A 20,478-nucleotide genomic window follows, 5' to 3' on the forward strand; every position below is an offset into this window, starting at 1 on the left:
CTGGAGAAGGGGCCCAAATAGTCAGGTAGGAAATTTCTATGATATAACCTGCAGTGAGGCAACCTATAGGTCTTGAGAAGCCTTAGAAATGCAGCTCAATAGAAGACATTCATTGATTTATTTTTTCATTCAACAAGTACTTCTTTGGACCTACTAATTGCAGGGAATATTCTAGATTCTGAGTGTAGGGAAGCAAATAAAGTCTTTATTCTTAAAGATCTTAGATTCCTGAATACTTGTTTATGTGACAGTAAGCTAGACAATAACATGAATGATTTGAGATTGTGATAAATGCTATGAATTAAAAGTAATAAAGTACTAGAAGAATAGTTTGAGAATGGAGCCACCTTAGGTAAGTTGTTTTGGGAGATGATATTTAAGTTGAGCCCTAAATGATAAAAGATGCAGAAAAAGACTTAGTAGATTACATCAAGGAAAGGAAAATTTTTCAGTCTTGACCTTGGAAATCATCTTGATGTATATGGGGAAATGATCTTGATGTATAAACCTCTAGGCTTTTAACAACTCACAGTGACCAGCCAAGAAACAGAAACTGAGCAGTTTTCAGCTATTTCATGAGCCTTAGAGTTTAAAGTTATAGTAACATTATCCCAGTTTTCCATATGTTGCTTTTCCTTTGTTGCTTTTCCTTTTGTTGAAGGTTTCCTTCGCTGTGCTAAAGCTTTTTAGTTTGATGTATTCCCAGTTGTTGGTTTTTGTTGCTTGTGATTTTGGTGTCATGCCAAAATAGATGTCAAAGAATTCACTTATATGTCATTGAGGAGTTTTACAGTGACAAGTCTTACGTTTCTCTTTAATCTATTTCAAGTCAATTTTGCGAGTGATTTTAAGCAGGAATCCAATTTCACTTTTCTGCATATGGGTATCCTGTTTTCCCAGCATCATTTGTTAGACTATCCTTTCCTCTTTTTTTTTTAAAGATTTATTTATTTATTTATTTATTTATTTATTTATTTATTTATTTATTTATTTATACAAGCACTGGGTACAGTCAGAAGCACGGGAGGGTGAGAGAATTCACCAGAGCCAGAGCTGGGAGCAGAGCAGGCAGAAGGACCAAAGTACACTGCTGAAGGGAGCAGCGGGCGGCAGGAGAGGTCTGCGCGCCATGTGGGTCCCTCCTCCAGTAGCCGGGGAGCAGCCGGGGATCGAACCGGCGCTGCAGAGGCTGTGGGCAGCTTCGCAACCCAGCGCTCAACTGCTGCGCCACCAGGGAGGCCCTATCCTTTCCTCTTTGAGTGTTCTTGGTTCCCTTATTAAATAGTAGTTGGTCATATATGTAGGTGTTTATTCCTGGGCTCTCTTTTTTCTGACCCATTGGTCTATATGTCATTTTATGCCATTGCTATCCTGTTTAAATTACTGTAACTCTGTAGTATGGTTTGAGGTGAGAAAATGTGATGCTTCAACTTAGTTGTTCTTTCTTAGGATTGCTAACCTATTGGAGGTTTTCATAGTTCCATGCAAGTATAAGGATTGCTTTTTCTGTTTCTGTGAATTAAGAGATTGCATTGAATCTACAGAACATTGGTTAATATGAATATTTTATTAATCATCTGACCAAAAAGTATGGAATATCTTTCCAGTTGATATATCATCTTCCATTTCTTTCATCAAAGTCTTATAGTTTTCATTTTACAAGTCTTTCACTTCCCTGGTTAAACTTATCCTTAAGATTTTCATTTTTATGATGTTATGAATAGGATGGTCTTCTTTATTTTTCAGATCTCTCATTGTTGAAGTATAGAAATTCCACTGGTTTCTTTACATTAATTTGATAACCTGCAACTAATATCCTGATTAGTTTCAACAGTTCGTTTGTATAAACTAAGTCCTCATTCACATCATTGATAGCTTCTTGGGAACTGTGATTTTAAGCAAAACAATCTAACAAAACCAGTTTTACCATAGGTTAATTGATAAAAACAAAAGTCAACTTCCTACAGCTTATTTGTGGTCACAAAACATCAATAAACTTCCAAATAAAGAACCAGAACATTTTGAATATTGAACAACATTTTGTATTCATTCACTCATTCATTTTCCTACCTGCTTATTCTAGTCCATGGTCACAAATGGTCATAGATTAACCCATCAACTCAGGATACAAGGCAGGAACCAACCCTGTTAGGGTACCCTTCCATCACAGGGTACAGACATGCCAATTAATGAAGTGCAAATCTTGGGACATGAGATGAAACCAGAGTACTGGAGAAAAACCACATAGACCTGGAGAAAATGTATAAATGCCACACAGTGATCCTGATCAAATTTTTTTTAATCAACATTATAATGAATTGCATTGAACAAAATGACATTATTTGGAGACCTCCTGTATAAGAGCTTATCATCTACAAATAAAAATTTTTTCTTTCCTGCTAGATGACATTATTTGTCTTGCCTGACTTCTCTAGCTAGGAATTCCAGTGCTTTGCTGAATAAGAGTAGTAAGAGAGTACATTTGTTTTCTATATAATCTTAGAGGAGAAGATTTCAGACTTTCATCATGAAATACAATGTTGACTGTGGGCTTATATGGTGAATATTGTGTTGAATTACATCCTACTGTACCCAATTTAATGAGAATTTTTTTATCATGAATTCTGTATCCTGTCAAATATATTTTCTGCATTTTTCAGCATGAGATGATCATATAATCTTTATCACTCGTTCTATTAATGCAGTATATCATATTTATTTACTTGTATATGTTGAGCCCCCTTGTGTCCCAGGAATAAATCCTGGGATCATGGTGCATGATTCTTTTAAAGCATTGTTAAATTTGGATTGCTATTATTTTGTTGAGGATATTTTTATCAGGAAATGTGTCTACAATTTTCCTCCCTTTTAGTATCTTTGTCTGGTCATGGTATCAGGGTAAATCTGGCCTTATAAAATCAGTGAGGAAATAGTTCCCTCCTCTTCTAATCTGTGGATGAATTTGACAAGGATTGCTATTTAAATATTTGTTAGAATTCAGCAGTGAAGTCATGTAGTCCTGGGCTTTTCTGTGTTTGGAGATTACTGATTCAATCTCCTAACTAGTAATTTGTCTGTTCAGATTTCTTTTTTTTTTTTTTGTATGACCTTTTTTTTTTTTTGTTTTACAACAGTATAATCTTTTATCACAATGTTGACCAATACCTAGCCACAAATACTTATAAAATACCAAATTGCCTAGTTTTAAAAATTAAAATTATGTTTATGAGAGGCTAATACCTGTGACTGTGCCTCTCTGGTCATCTGGAAAATCTTTCAAACTTTAGGCCCTATAAAGTATAATCTTGAGGGAAAAAGAAACTGGCGAGTTTTTGAACTTCATTCACTAATCTTGATCTAAAAGTGAGACTAGTCAGGGTAGAGAGGAAAGTTTTTGTAAACCTGAAATAAATAAAATTCTAATCTTAAGTGTTCAATTATTTTTAATACTGTAAAAGATTGTTTTTGTTTCACTCGTTTCTTTATGTACCACATGTGAGTGTGATCACATTGTGTTTGTCTTTCTCCATTTGACTTATATCACTAAACATAATTCTCTTTACATCGATATTGCTATAAATAGCAAGGTTTCATCTTTGTGTGTGTGTGTGTACAATAGCCATCTCCTGGCTATTGTAAATAATGCTGCAGTGAATGTGGTGGGACAGGAGGTGGATTTCACACATCTCTTCGAATTAATATTTTTGTATTTTTGGTAAATGCCCAGAGGTGGGATAATTAGATCATATGCAATTTTAATTTTTAATATTTTGAGGACTGTCCATACACTTTTCATAATGGCCACACCAATTAGCATTTGAACCAAGAGCAAATAAAGTTACCATTCTTCACAATTTCTCTCCAATAAATGTTGTTTCTTATCTTTTGTATAATAATCTTTCTCACAGGTGTGAGGTCATATCATCTGCAAATATTCAGTTGTTTTGCTTTGCATTTCCTTAATAATAAGAAATGATAAACAACTTTCATATGTCTGCTGAACATCTGCATATCTTTCCTTGAAGAAATGTCTAGTCATTTCCTCTGCCGTTTTTAATCAGGTTGCTTATTTTTTGTCCCCTTTGAGTTCTTTATGTATTTTGGATTTTAACCCCTTACTGTGTGTCTGATTCGTAAATATCATCTCCTATTTGGTAGGTTATATTTTGATGACAGTGTGGAAAATTTCTAGTTTAACACAGACCTGTGTGCTTATGTTTGGTTTTGTTTCCCATGCCTTTGGAGTGGTGTCTGCAAACATATCTGTATTACCAATGTCAAGGAGCATAACTTGTTTTCTTCCATGTATTTTATTTTATTTATTCATTCATTTATTTATTTATTAAACTTGGTAGGATAGATAGGGACAAATATCCAGGCACTTTTTAAAAAATATATATATATTATTTATTTATTTATTTATACAAGCACTGGGTATAGTCAGAAGCGCGGGAGGATGAGAGAATTCACCAGAGCCAGAGCGGGGAGCAGAACAGGCAGAAGGACCGAAGTACACTGCTAGGGGAGCAGCGGGCAGCAGGAGAGGTCTGCGTGCCATGTGGGACCCTCCTCTGGTGGAGGGGGAGCAGCCGGGGATTGAACCAGCGCTGCAGAGGCTGCAGGCAGCCTCGCAACCCAGCGCTCAACCGCTGCGCCACTGGGGAGGCCCTCTTCCATGTATTTTAAAGTTGAGGTTTCAGATGCAAATCTCTAATCCATTTTGAGTCAATTTTTGTGTGTGGTGTTAGGTAAGTGGTCCAGTTTCATTCTTTCACGTGTAGCTATGAAGTTTTTCCACAGCTATTTATTGAAGAGAGTTTCCTTGCTCTATTGTATACTCATGGCTATTTTGTCACAAATTAATTGTCCGCATATATATATATATTTGGTCCTCCCCAGTGGCGCAGCGGTTGAGCACTGGGTTGTGAAGCTGCCCACAGCCTCTGCAGTGCCGGTTCGATCCCCGGCTGCTCCCCGGCCACCGGAGGAGGGTCCCACATGGCGCACAGACCTCTCCTCCGCCCGCTGCTCCCCTCAGCAGTGTACTTCGGTCCTTCTGCCTGCTCTGCTCCCCGCTCTGGCTCTGGTGAATTCTCTTACCCTCCCGCGCTTCTGACTGTACCCAGTGCTTGTATGTATGTATGTATGTATGTATGTATGTATAAATAAATAAATAAATAGATCTTTTAAAAAAAAAATATATATATGAGTTTATATCTGGGCTACTTCTGGTCCATTGATTTGGATTTGTTTGTATTTCAACACTATGCAGTTTTAATTACGGTCACTCTGTAGTGCAGTTGAAGTCAGCAAACATGATACCTCTGTTTTTGTTCCTTTTTGTCAGAATTGTTTGGCTATTTGGACTCTTTTTAGTTACAAATTTCATGATATTCTTAGTTATATTTCTGTGAATGATGCAGTTAAAATTTTTATAGGAATTGCAGTGAATATATTGCTTTAGTAAATATGGCCATTTAAATGATGTTAATACTTCTACTCCATGAACACAGAGTATCTTTCCATTTCTTTGTATTTTCTTCTATATCTCTCAACAATGCCTTATAGTTTTTGGTATATAGGTCTTTTTAACTGATTAAATTTACTCCAAGATATTTAATTATTTTTGATGTGATTATAAATTGACTTGTTGGGCCTCCCCAGGTGGCGCAGGTGGTTGAGTGCAGCTCTGTGAAGCTGTCCGTGGCCTTTGCGGTGTGAGTTTGATCCCTGGCCAGCCGGGAACAACCCACATGGCGAGCAGACCTCTCCGGTCTCACCCGCTGCTCCCCTCAGCAGTGTATTTCAGTCAGTCTGCCTGTTCTGTTCCCCACTCTGTCTCTGGTGAATCCTCTCACCCTCCCACACATCTGGCCTGTACCCCAGCTCTTGTATGCATGAATGAATAAATCTTTAATAAATAAATACATAAATAAATAAATAAATAAATAAATAAATTGACTTATTTTCCTGATTTTTCTTTCTGCTAATTCATTATTAGTATATGGAAACACTACTGATTTTTGTGTACTTTGTAGATTGGACTATTATTTCTAATAGATTTTTACTGGAGTCTTTGGGGTTTTCTGTGTATGTTATTGTATCACTTGCAATTAGTTGTAGTTTAAATCCTTCCTTTCCAATTTGGAAAACATTTGTTCTTCTCTTGTCTAATCACTCTGGCTAGAACTTTAACTATATTGATAGTGATGAAAATGTACAATCTTTGTCTGTGATCTTAGAAGTTTTCAGTTTTTCACCATCAGTGTTCAGTTTTTCACCAATGGGCATGATGTTGGGTGTGGGTTTTTCATATATGGCTTCTATTTTGAGGTAAGTTTCTTGTATACGTCTTTTGTGAAGGAGGACTGTTTCTCATCTCTTCAGTTTATATCTTATAACTTAAATGAGTTTCTTGTGAGCAGGATATACTTGGGTTTTGGTTTGCGATTTGTTGGCATGTAATTGTTCATAGCAGTCTCTTATGAACCCTTGTGTTTTTCGGTATCAATTATAACGTCTTCAGTGCAGCAGACCTCTCCTGTCTCACCCGCTGCTCCCCTCAGCAGTGTATTTCAGTCAATCTGCCTTTTCTGTTCCCCACTCTGTTTCTGGTGAATCTTCTCATTCCCCCGCACACCTCTGGTCTGTACCCCAGTTCTTGTATGCATAAATAAATCTTTACAAAAAATTGTAACGTCTTCTCTTTCACTTACTCATTTCCAGTCTTTGTCATCTCAATTACTCTGTCTAAAGCTTTGTGAATTTTGTTTACTTTAAAAAAAAAAAAACCTTATTCATTGACCTTTTCTATTTCTAGTCTCTACTTCATTTACTTCTATCTTACAGTTGTTTCCTTCCTTTGCTAATTTTGGGCTTCATTTGTTATTCTTTTTATAGTTCTTTGATATATAAAGTTACACAGTTTTAGATGTTTCTATTTACATAATATGTGCGTTTATAAGTATAAACTTTACACTGAGCTTCTTTTACAGCATCCCATAGGTTATAGTGTGTGTATTTCCATTTACATTTAATTCAATATTTTAAAAGAATTTGGGAATTTTTAATTGTGGTATGACTGACATATAACACTATTTTCAGGCATACACATAGTGATTCAACATTTGTATGTACTCCCAAAAGATTACTAAAGTAAGTCTAGTTAACATCCATCACCATATGTCATTACTACTTTTTTTTTGTGAAAAGAACTTTTAAGAGCTATTCTTTTTAATTTGATGTAGTCCCAGCTGTTTATCTTCGCCTTCACTAATCACTGCTTTGGGTGATGTGTCTTTAAAGATGTTACTGAGGTGTATCTCATGTGGTGTTTTGCCTATATTTCCTTCTATATATTTTATGGTTTCAGGTCTTCTGTCTAGTTCTTTGAGTTGGTTTTTGTGCACAGTGTGAGGTAGTAGTCAAGCTTCATTCTTTTTCATGTAGCAACCCAGTTTTCCCAGCACCATTTATTGAACAAACTTTCTTTGCTCCATTGTATATTCTTTTCTCCTTTGTCAAAGATTAGTTGACCATAAATCTGTGGGTTTATTTCTGGATTTTCTGTTCAGTTCCATTGGTCTGTATGTCTGTTCTTGTTCCAATACCATGCAGTTTTGATTATTATGGCTTTGTAGTATAGTTTGAAGTCTGGGAATGTGTTACCTCCATTCCCTTTTCTTTTTTTTTTTTTTTAGGTGCGCTTTGGCTATTCAGGGTTTTTGGTGGCTCCATATGAATTTCATCAATATTTGTTCTATTTCTTTGAAGAATGTCATTGAAATTTATTGGAATAGCATTGAATCTGTGAATTGCTTTTGGCAGGATGGCCATTTTGATAATATTAATTCTTCCAACCCATGAGCAGAGGATGTCTTTCCATTTCTTTGTGTCTTCTTCTATTTCTTTTAACAGTGTTTCATAGTTTTCTTTGTATAGGTCCTTTACCACTTTTGTTAGGTTTATTCCCAAGTATTTAATTTTTTTTTGTTTCAATAATAAAGGAGGAAATGCAAATGGCCAACAGGCATATGAAAAAATATTCAACATCACTTGTAATCAAAACTACAATGAGATACCATCTTATACCAGTGAGAATGGCACATAGTAAAAAAAAACTAGCAACAACAAATGTTGGCAAGGATGTGGAGAGAAAGGAACTCTTCTACACTGCTGGTGGGAGTGCAAACTGGTCCAGCCACTATGGAAAGTTGTGTGGAGATTTCTCAACCTGCTAAAGATGGAGCTTCCATATGATCCAGCAGTACCACTCCTAAGTATTTACCCAAAGGACACAGAATCATTAATTCAAAACGGCACCTGCACCTGTATATTTATAGCAGCACTATTTACAATAGCTAAGCTATGGAAACAACCCAAATTCCCAAAAATAGATGACTTGATCAAGAAGATGTGGTCTATATACACAATGGAATATTACTTAGCAATCAAAAAAGATAAACATGCAATTTGCAGCAACATGGATGGAGCTGGAAGGGATCATGATCAGCGAAATAAGCCAGAAAGAAAAAGAAAAATATCAGATGGTCTCACTCATAGCAGGAATTTAGAAAACCTAAATAAGGGACCAGGAAAAAGACCATAATAAAGTAAAAAATCAAAATAAAAAATGATCTATTCTTTTAACATATGTAATTATATTTTTCAGGGGATGACCAGATAATAATGTGATTCTGTCTGATTCCTCTGAGTTGGCCTATAGGGTGTTAGCCTGTTAAGAACTATTTCTGGTTTTGATACTGTCACATTGAACTCATGAACAGAAGCCCAGGGCCTGATGATCAGGAGTTTTCCCTAGTGGTACCCACAAAAACCAAGGCAGTAGAAATAAAAACAAGAGCAAGAAAATTGTGTGCAAGTCCCCCTTTAGGAGTTACCAGCAATCTCTAGAGTAGGGCGGAGGTAGAATGTAACAATAGTGTCTACCCTCTAATTGCCTCTGTACAGAATATTACTATTAGCACTTAGATGTGTGTTTAATTAGTGTCTTGCCTCTCAAGCTTTAGCTACAAAGAAAAGCTAATAGTCTTCTTTCACAGAAAGACTACATGCCTGAGTCTGTTAGTTCTCTCTTGTGCCCTGGGGATGATAGTTAACTCTTTCCCCATCTGTTAAAGACCTCTGGGATCTGGGAATGTAAGCCCACTGGCCACCACGGTGGGACAAATTTGAGGTGTCATTTTCTCGGGCCTGTAAATGTTTGTGCTATATATTTAACTGCTCCTTTATACGTGAAAATACATTTTACAAATGTTATATCCTTTGATGGACTGATCCCTCCATCATATAGTAACTTTCTTTGTCACTTAGTACATGTTTTGTCTAAAGACTATTTTGTCTGATATAATTACAGCTATCCCAGCTTTATTTTGGAATTCATTTACATGGAATATATTTTTCAATCACTTCACTTTTAGTCTATCTGTATCCTAAAAACTGAATTGAACTCTCTTGTCTGCAGCATGGTTGTTTCATGTTGCTGTGGTGTTCTTTATTTTTTAACCCATCTAGCTACTCTGCGCATTATCGTTGGAGAATTTAATCCATTTATATTTAAGGTGATTATTGTTATTGCCTTTCTTTCCCCATTGTTTCCTAGCTGTTTTGTAATTTCTTTGGTCCTTTCTTGTTCTCTTCCTCTGAGATTTGATGCTTTCTGTAACTTTTTCTTTGTTCCTTCTGGAACAGAGAATGCACATATTGTTGGTCTTGATGCTATTTCATAATTGCATTAATCTGTCTTCACTATTTTTCATTTTCTTTCTTTTTTTTTTTTTAAAGATTTATTTTTTATACAAGAGCTGGGATACAGGCCAGAGGCGAGGGAGGGTGAGAGGATTCACCAGAGATAGAGTGGGGAGCAGAACAGGCAGATGACAGAAATACACTGCTAAGAGGAGCAGTAGGCGTGACAGAAGAGGTCTACTGCACCATGTGGGATTCTTGCAGGCCAGCCAGGATTCTCGAACCCGCACTGCAGAGGCTGCAGACAGTTTCACAGTGCGCCTCTCAACCCACTGCGCCACCAGGGAGGCCCTTTCTTTCTTTATTATTAGAGTAATTCCACTTCCCTGACTTCTGGTTTGCTGATATTTTTGTTCTACCTCATCTAGTCTGCTATAAACCACTCTATTGAATTTTTTAGTTCAATTATTCTTCAGCTTTGTAAATTTTTTGGTATATTACCTCTTTGTTGAATTCTTTCTGTGCATTATGCTTTAGACCTTATTGAGCAACTCTGTTACCATAATTTGAACTCTCTATAAAGTAAATCACTTATTCCCATTTCATTAGGTCTTTATGGAGCTTTGCTTTATTTGGAATTGTTTCTGTTTCTTAACTCTGTGTTTTTTTAATGCATTCAAAAGACCCACCTCTCTGTCTTGATGGAGTAGTCACCTATAGGAGACAACCCTATATTGTTGTCATCCTAGCCCTAGTCCTTGGTTATCTCTTAAACCTTTGTGGTAGTCCAAGTTGCCTTGTTTTATTAGCTCCCAGTGGTTGAGTGTATGTTAGAGTTGCCCGTGTCCCAAAGAGGTGGGTTTCATTTAACACTTAGATGTAGATGGATTGCAAATTGGATCCACCAGCAGCAGCTTTTGAATGATGCAACTAGATCTCCTTCAAGGAAATATTGGGAGGTTGGCATTTTGTGTGTTCCCTCTAGGCTGAGTCCTGGTAGATAATCAGTTAAGAATGGTGTCTTTGTTTACTATAGGCCTGTGAGGCTGACAGATATAAGACTAGCAGATCTCACTAGCCCGTGCCATCAAGAGGTATAGCCCCTGGGTGGCAACCACAGAAGCTATGATGCCAGGCATGTACACAAGGGCCTCCCAGAGATAATCTGGAAACCTGGATCTGACATTCACGGAGAATGTATGTTACATTAGAAATCTGACTTTTTAGCTGTAACTTTAAAAATTTGTAAATAGGCCTCTTTTGGGGAAAGCATAGGATTTGGGTATTTCTATCTGTTGTCTCCTTATGGAGCCCTGCTAGAGATAGCAGTTGAAAACTACTTCTTTAGTTTGCTACTAACCCATTAAAACCCCTAAATGCAAGCCCTGCTAAACACTAGAGCCAGACATTCAAGGATTCTTTCCTCTGGGCAGGACACACAAAAACTGGGTGCCAGAGATATGTACAAGCTCCTTTCAGGAGGACACTGGTGACCTGGAATGGAATAGAGGGATAGTATGAAGATGGTGACAGCTGGCCTCATAGTCTCATAAGGGATCTCAGGAGCCACTAAAAGTGTGTTAAATAGGAAATTTGACCTTCAGGCTATAGCTATTAAGATATGCAAGTGGGCCTGTTTCTGAGAAACACTGGGAAATAACCATTTTTGTTGTTATTGTTGTCTCTGTGCTGAGACCAGATGGTGGAGGAGATCACTTTAGGAGCCCTTGTTGAGCCTGTTATAGATCATTTTTTTGCCCTAGTCTTATGGTTCTTATGAATGAAGCCCCATTGGCTTTTAGATATAAGTATTTGGAGTGGGGGGAGTCCCTTAGGTGAAACTGTTAAGTACTTGGGTACTAAATGTTAGGTTCAAATCATTTGCTCCTTGGGAAGAAGCTGGGAGTTGTGAATCCCTCTCTATTGTGTGTTACTGTGCCAGGGGTGCCATTTATGGTAAGAGTGTCTGAGGCTTTTTCTACCCATTTCAATGTAACTTCTCCCCCCACCCCTGATATGTAGGAATCATTCATCTAGTCTCTGTATTTCATTCAGAGTTAATTGTTCTACACATAGTTGTGTAGATTCAGCCCTCCTCATAGGTTTTGTATCTGAGGATTCAATGACTGGGAATAGGTGCATGTGTACTGAACATGTACAAGCATTTTTTCCTAGTCATTGTTCTGTAAATAATACAGTATAACTTAGCATTTACATTGTATTAGGTGTTACAAATAATCTAGAGACAAGTATTTAAAATATATGAGGACATACATAGGTTATATGCAAATACTACACTATTTAAGGGACTGGAACAGTTGTGGATTTTGGTATCAGTTTGGGGGTCCTGTATACAGTCCCCTACAGACACTAAAGGTTGACTATATTCAGTGATTCTGTCAGAGGATGTGGGTTTAGGGAACTTCTGTATCTCCATAGATTGGAACTCTCAGTTTGAGGGTTTGTTGTTGTTATTTTAGGTAACATTAACAACACTGTATGATTCAAAAGCATAGGCTCATGATTCTTCAGATGTATGTCAACACACCACACTTACCACCAAAGCACCCATAGTCCTCTACTATATAGGACGTAGACCATAGTCTCTTCTTTGTTTTTCCCCTCCCTTTTTTGGAGCCTCAATACCACAGTCAGATTTCTAGGGTGTGTTATTTGGTTGATTATGTCTGACCCTTTGTTTTGTTTCTCTGCATTCCACATAATATAAGTGAAACTATTTGATAATTCTTTCTCCTTCTGATTTATTTCACTTAGCATCATCCCCTCCAGTTCTATTCATGTTCTTGCAAATGACAAGAGTTCAACTTTTTTTTTTTAATAGCTGGATAGTATTCCATTGTATGTGTGTATATAAAAATCATATTTTTCTTATCTATTCTCATCACTAGGCATTTAGGTTATTTCCATAACTTGGTTATTGTAAACACTGCTACAATGAACAGAGATGTGCTTATCTCCCTTCAAACTAGTATTTTTTGCATTCTTTGGGTAGATATCAAAGTGGAATTGCTGAATCATATGGTAGGTTTATTTTTAGTACTTTGAGAAACATCCATATTGCTTTCTAGAGGGGTGGAGTAGTCAACATTTCTCCAGCAGTGCATGAAGGCCCCTTTTTCTCCTCATCCTTGCCAGCACTTATTGCTTCTGGGTTTTTTTTTGTTTTTTTTTTTTTTTTTTTTGATATGGGCCATTCTTGAAGAATTGAGATGGTATCTTATTATGGTTTTGATTTGTTTTTCCCTAAGAATAAGTGATGATGAGCATTTTTCATGTGCCCATTGGCCATCTGTATGTCTTCTTTGGAGAGTGCCTATTTAACTCTTCTGCCCATTATTTTATTGGGCTCATTGTTTTTTTGTTGAATTGTATGAATTCTTTGTAGATATTGGATATCAGCCCTTTGTCAGATGATGCACAAATATTTTCTCACATTCAGATGGCTGGCTTTTTGTTTTACCGATAGCTTCTTTCATTGTGCAGAAGCTTTTTAGTTTGATCTAACCCCTTTTATTTCTCTTGTAGTAGAAGACAAGTCCACAAAGATCACAAAAGTCAATGTCATAGAGTGTTTTGCCTATGTTTTCTTTAATGTATTTTATGGTTTTGGTCTTAAATCCAAGTAACCAATCATGCCACACATTTACTGAGTATCAAAGATCGCAATACATATGCCAAAAGCTAGAGACAAAACTAATTACTAGGGATTCAAATATGAAAGTGATATAGTTCCTGTTTTCAGGGACTTTACAGTTGTAAGGGGAATATATTTATAAATATATATAAATATATATTTATATATATATATTTATAAATATATATTTATATATATGGCTTAAAAGCAATGCATCTATACTAGAGTTATCAAAGAAGGCTGAAAGAATGTGTGCTTAACCTGAAGCTTAGAAAAGCAGTTAGCAGGGCAAGGTCTGGAAGGAGCCATACAAGGATGAGAGAGATGAGACAGCTTGGTGAATATACAGGGCAAGTTTATTCAGGATGACTGTATTACAGGATTGGATTATAGAATTGGGGGCATATGGAATAGATGGGTCTGGAGAGGTACGCAGGGGTCAAGGTCCGGAAGGGCCTCATCCATGAAATCATGTGCAGTTGAACTTTCTCATATTGGTAAGCTACAAGTGATGAGAGTAATTAGTTGCAGTACAAGTAGGGATAGGAAGAACTGATTAAGAACAGGATTTCTCAGCCTCGGTGCTGTTGACATTTTGGGCCAGATATTTATGTGCAAATAGGGGGCAGTTTTCCTGTGCTTTGTAGGCTGTTTAAGCAGCATCCTTGGACTACCCGCTAGATGACCAGTAGCAAGTCCCTCTCCACTCAGGGGAACCAAATATGTCCAAGATATTACCAAATGTCTCCCATGGTGCAAAATTGCCCCTGATTGAGACCTACTGGTTTTGATATGCTATTATCATAGAATCAATTAGACTTGGATGTGCAGTGGAAAGAAAAAAGTTAAGGTTAACTTCAGTTTCTACAATGACAAACTCATGGGAAGGTAGAAAAGAGGTTTGTTTTTGGACGCGTTTGAGATACTTATGGGATATATTAATGGAGTGGCCCAAGATACAGTTGGATAGATGGGTCTGTGCTCAGAAGAACCACCTCAGTCGGAGATACATAGTTGGAAATTATTTGCAGATAGATGAGAAAAAACATCACAGGAATGGCTGAAGATCACTGAGAGAGATCTGTGGAGCTAGAAGAGTACTAGGCAGGAACTCTAGAGAAAACCTACAGTTTGGGGTGGAGAGTATTAAATCACCATTCTAATTCTCTGCAATGAAAGCAAAGATAAAAGAGAAGCCATGTAGCATGTACTTTTTAATCAGTAATGAAGTTCTTGATATTCTCTATTACCCAAGTGGAAGTAAAAATTTAAAAATAAATGAATGAGGGAGTGGAATGTGAAAATGTGTATGACATGGTTAGTTTTCTTATTACGAAGAGTTTTAAGTGAATCGTTTTTTTTAAATTTATTTTCTCTCTCCTCTCAAAACTGGGGGGAAAAACCTCTTAAGGAGCTTTATAGTTATATTATGGTGAGTGAATACCTAGTCTACAGGGCTGAATTGAAAAATCCATCATGCATTTATTAGCAGTGTTGTTTCACTACCTTGTCATCAGTGTTCAAATACAGTTCTGCAACTGAAGGCTCAGGGGAAATACAGAAGCTTTTTATACAGACATGTTCTTTAGCTTTTGATAAGGCTCTAGAGTGATAATTCTTGGAGAAAATAAAATGTCATAAAGCAATGGACAAAAAGAGCTTATGGGATATAAAGCAAATCCAGTAACAGGAAATAGTATCACTTTTGGCAGGAAGGTGAGATGAAGAGGGAAGATAATTTCCTGCAGGTGACAAGATTTCCATAGAGTCACAAAGCTAATTGCCTACAATGCCAATTATGATGCAAAGTCTTAGAGTAGGGCACTAGCTTCCTGTCAGAATGGAACACAGTACTGAAAAGAAGGCCAGATGCTTTGGGTAAGTGATTACCTGACTGTAAGTTAAATGTCCTTGTGAGAAATGCTCATTCTTAAGCTCAAAATGTATTTGAGAGGCCCACTCCCAAATAACACTATGTATTTTCCAAAGGGCCTGACAACCAAGCTGCAGACCTATTCTAATTGCATCTTTTGCACAGAGGTTCTGTGTATATAAAGACAAACCAAATAAAGTTTTGAAATAATTTCCCCATCTTACTCATTAGAGTGTGTACTTGCCATTTTTCTTTGCCACACAGAACCCCTTGTGCCCAATTCTAAGGGCACACTGGTCTGCCTTCCTAGTTCCAACCCCTGCTGCCTTTCCAGCAACCTTCTCTCTCCCTCCCCTCACCAACATTAGAAAAGAAGTTAACAAATGGTTCTAATTACCACAGTGGTTTGAGGCTTCTCAACTTTTTTTTCCCTTCCAGCTGTAAAGATGTCCTCAAACTGAGCTTCACGTTCAGAACTGCTGTCAAATTCTCACTTTAATGGGCACTTAAATTTAATGTCAAGCTGATGCTTGTGGAAGACCTTGATTAAATTTGCAAACAGTAGACTCTAACCAAACTGGAACTTTAGAGTTGTCTCATTTTGCCTTTCAAGCTCAAATCCCAGAAGTTTTCTTTTCTGTGCAAAGAATTACAGATGTTTGCTTGCAAAGACCCCAAGTATCAGTAAGACAGCAAAGTGTAATAAGCAAAACACTCAGAATGCTTTTGGATAGAGAAAAAAATCCCCAGCTTATTAAAATTCTGTATAAATTGAAGATCTTTCCCATTGCCTTATTTTGCTCCCTTTCAATCAAAATCTATAAGATTATATTATTATAAGCCATCCTAAAAAGTTTGCTTAAAGTCTTCTTAGTGTTCTTTTTATACACAGTGGAATTAAGAGTTTGATATTGTACAGGCAGAATGAAAAACATTAAGGAGAAACAACATAAAAGAAATGACAATTCCACTAACAATGTCATTGCTTCAACCAGTTACACATCTCCAACCTAGTCTCTTTCCTTTGTTCCTTCTTTTGTCTCTGAGAATCATATATCCTTCCCTCCTTGAAGAGGTAATAAAAGGCTAGAAGTTAGAAGATCTGGAAGACTCATATCTTTTTCATTGGCTACTGTTTTGAACAGAGGCTGCTGGCTTTTGATATTTCTTTTGGGCTCTATTCACATCATCCAATTCAAATAGGTTTACTTTCAAAGAAAAGAAATCAAAATTGTCAAGACCTGTGAAGCATGAAAAATAAATTGCTTTTTCCAACTCCAAAAAGCACCAGAAACGCATTAATTTCTATCTTCTTATATAAACCTCTAACCCCTTATCCTCTAATCTATAGACTTCACAAAATATTTGTATTTTCTTCTGTATAATACATGACAGGAGATCAAACCTTATTACAAAGAAATGGAACTTGTAATACAACTAATATTTAAACTAGTGTTACTTTGGAGTTTGATTTGACTAGACACATAAAAAACATTCAGGTAGAGTAACAAATTCTTGGGGCTGTCAGTATAAAATAGTCAACTAAGACACATCTACTGTGTTGTTAATGGCTTTGTTCTTTTAGCTAGTGGGAGAGCAGACTTCATAAAAGAAGGAGAACATGAGGCAATAGAAAAAGATAGCCTTGCAAAATGTTGCTAGATATGAAATATCCTGTCATAAGATTTTTCATTGAACTACAGCAGTGAAACGCATTCTAATATTTCCCTTCTTTTAATACAAAAGAGACCTACATTTCTATGCTTGGTTTTCCAAAGCTATCTTAATTTTGTGGTTAAAACAGCCCAAAGTAACACTTGTTCTTAACATGTGAAAATAAAAGACTTGGGATTTTGCAGTGGGTAAAGTGGTAGGCAGTCATCAGGTTCCTGTTGAGATCAATGATAAAAGGAATAGCAGATGGTTTCAGAAGGGAGAGCTTTACAGGGGTAATTTGTATTAGGATAATACTATTTTAGGAATTAGGTAATAGTAATTTGCAAAGACAAGTAGAAGTTCGGCTACTATCTCATTTAATTATATGCTACTAAATAATTCCAAGAATTCTTTGCTCAGCGGCCTTAAAATAAAAGCTTGATCAGCTGACATTTTTAGGCTCGTATAATCTGATCCTATTCAAATCCTTTTCATATTGCTGCAATTTTTCACAGGATTTAAAATGTGGTGCATCTGACAGTCCAGGCTTCTGAATACAATGTCCTTTTCCATTTAGTTAGTATCTGATTTAAGAAGATAAAGGAAAAGTAACCTTCTTCACTAGGAAAAGAGGACTGAAATAGAGTAATATTTTTACTTAATCCAAGGCATTATGTGAGGAAGGGTTACATTTCAGCCTGGGTCTCTTTTAAGAGCCCCAAACCCTTTGGATGAATGTAGATAGCAAGGAAAAGAAATCAGCTAGTAAGGTTTCCAATAAAGACACTGAGCAGGGGATTAGATAAATATGTCTATAATCTTCCATATTTACTAAATTCCACAGCTGGCTCTGAAAGGAGGGAGTTACTATAAATATCAGAATATTCACAACCAAAGTTACTGAATTTACTGAATGTTTTTGGGAATTGATGCAACCACAAAAGCAGTAACTTATAACGTAGGAGGGTAGAATGAAGAAACACTTTAGACATTCCTTATAATCTTCTTCCTTTAGTAACTGTCTTTTTCATGTATATGCCCCAGAATGAATGGAAAATGACAGCAGATAAAGTGCCACCATTTTACATAATAAAACACTCTTATTTGTTAATAAATAAATGACTATACAAATTATCTTTCTCTTAATTTCCAAATCATAATTCATTCTAGTAGCTTCTCGCCATTCAAAGGAATAAAACTGATGTGGAATAGCCATAAATAAGAAATAAGGAATAATCACAAAAAAGAAAAAGAAAAAGCTTGATCTTCATTGGTGAATTACAATATGTTGGGTATTCCAAAATACCACTTTAAAAAACTTAGGATGTGTCTAGAGGATAGGTCTAATCTGTTATGACATAAGATGGGATGCTTGCAATTATACACAGAGTCATATAACATTTAAAACATTGGTATTTATTAACAAAAATATTTCAGAAATGGACTGGGTCAAAATTATAATAAGGGTTAAAAGTTGTTTTCAATTGTATCATTTCTGAGACTGTATAATCAGTTTAGAAAGCTGTTTTATCTCCTAAAACAGGGCTTAAATAACACAATTCAAATGTTAGATTTTAGGAGAAACTCATCCTCTTCTCTTTGTCAAAGCAAAATATAGTAGAAGTCTGTTTTTACGGGCAAGTCGGCTTTCCTAAGAGGTGTGTGTACATGAGGCTGGAATAGGGTGCAGACACAGTTAGATAAAAAGGTCAAGTCTTAAAAGCAGGAAATGAAAATTACTGAGCATAGAAGGTTACTAACGACCCAAGAATCATTCATTAAAGTAACTCTCTAGACCCTCCATATCCATCTCCAGAGAGGAATTTAAAGAGGCAAGAGCAGATGATTCATCTTTGGTTTTCTGGACACTTGTTTTGGGCTGAGGAGTTTCTGGTTGGATGGATTCCTTCTTGATGTCTTTACCACCATTTAGAATCCGTTGGCTCTCAAAAAAGAATTGATTAGGATGATTCAGAGAAAAGCCACAATCATCAACCTGTGCAAGGAAATAAATATATGTCACATTAACATTTAGGAAAAGTATATACAGTGTTTCAAAAACTTACTCAGCCCTTGATCAAAATCTCCTTAATAACCGAAACATATCCTAGCAGTTCTTGTTCCTAACACTCAATTCACTACTCACCTGATTTCATTCAGAAACAGCTTCAACCACTATCTAAATATTAATGGCTCCTGCATTTATTTTTGCAGCCAAACCTCTGTACTCAGCTTTTTGTTCCCTATCCAACCCTAGTTCTATATCCAACTCGTCCTCATCTCAAATGGTTTAAATGCCTGACACATTGTCATTCAAAAACTTATCTAAAAATAAAATGTTTTGTTTGAAAGAAAACAATCCAAAATCACAGGGAAGGGATATGAATACGGGCACCACTTTGATACTGCTCCCTGTTATTACTCATTTTTTAATTGAGGCAATGTTGGTTTACATTTCACTTAGCATAATCCCTTCTGGCTCCATTCATCTTGCTGCAAATGGCATGAATATATCTTCTTTGATAGCTGAGCGTATCTTTGATCCACTCATTGCTTTTGAGCACTAGGATGTTTCCATAGCTTGGCTGTTGTAAATAGTGCTATAATGAACATGAGGGTGCAAGTTTCCTTTCCAATTAATGTTTTTGCATTTTGGGGGTGGGGTAGATACCTAGGACAGCAATTTGAGTTACACAGCAGATGCATTTTTAATTGTTTGAGGAACTTTCATACTGTTTTCTGTAGGGGTAGGGCCAGTCTGCATTACTCCCAAAAGTGTAAAAGCGTTCCTTGTTCTCCACATCCTCACCAGGACTTAATTGTTTCTGGTCTTGCTATGGGCCATTCTCACAGGTGTGAGGTAGTATCTCATTGTGGTGTTGATTTGCATTTCCCTGACAGTGATGATAAACATTTTTTCATCTGTATGTCTTCTTTGAAGAAGTGCCTATTTAGCTATTCTGCCCATTTTTTTTTGGGTTTTTTTTTTGTTGTTGTTGTTGTTGAGTTGTATGAGTTATTTGTAAATCTTTGATATAAGCCCCTTGTCAGATGTATGGTGTGCAAATATCTTCTCCCATTCAATAGGGTGCCTCTTCATTTTAGTGATGGTGTCTTTCACTGTGTAGAACCTTTCAGTCCAATGTAGTCCCAATTGCTTATATTCTCATTTGTTTTCCTTGCTGTTAGAGACATATCTGCAAAGCTATCACTGAAGCTTATGTCAGTGTTTTGCCTGTGTTTTATTATATGTATTTTATGGTTTCAGGCCATATGTTCAAGTCTTTTATTTTGAGCTGATTTTTGTATATGGTGTGAGGTATTGATCTGGTTTCATTTTTTTCATGTGGCGGTCCAGTTTTCCCAACACCATTTATGGAAGAGGCTTTCCTTGCTCCTGTGTATATACTCTTGGCTCCTTTGTTGTCCATTAACTGTCTATATAGGTATGAATTTATTTCTGGGCTCTCTATTCCATTGGCCTGTGTGTCTATTTTTGTTCTAGTACCATGCTGCTTAAATTAGTTTTATAGTATAATTTGAAGTCTGAAACTGGAATGTTGCCATTCTTATTTTGCGTCAGGAT

The 20,478-nt window shown here is 36.5% G+C and overlaps 1 protein-coding gene across 1 annotated transcript in view; it reads right to left on the reverse strand.

The window, feature by feature from the left end:
- Nucleotides 1-18,663: 18,663 nt before the first annotated feature.
- Nucleotides 18,664-20,478, reverse strand: part of PRIM2 (DNA primase subunit 2) — a gene marked incomplete at both ends in the record, with an annotated part of 281,009 nt that continues 279,194 nt past the window's right edge. The window contains one exon of the mRNA XM_084228130.1: nt 18,664-18,888. Within this exon, the coding sequence (XP_084084256.1) occupies nt 18,664-18,888 (225 nt within the window). The remainder of the gene's footprint in view (nt 18,889-20,478) is intronic.

Source organism: Talpa europaea (genome assembly GCF_964194135.1).
Source record: "Talpa europaea genome assembly, chromosome: 2".
NCBI lineage: Eukaryota > Metazoa > Chordata > Mammalia > Eulipotyphla > Talpidae > Talpa > Talpa europaea.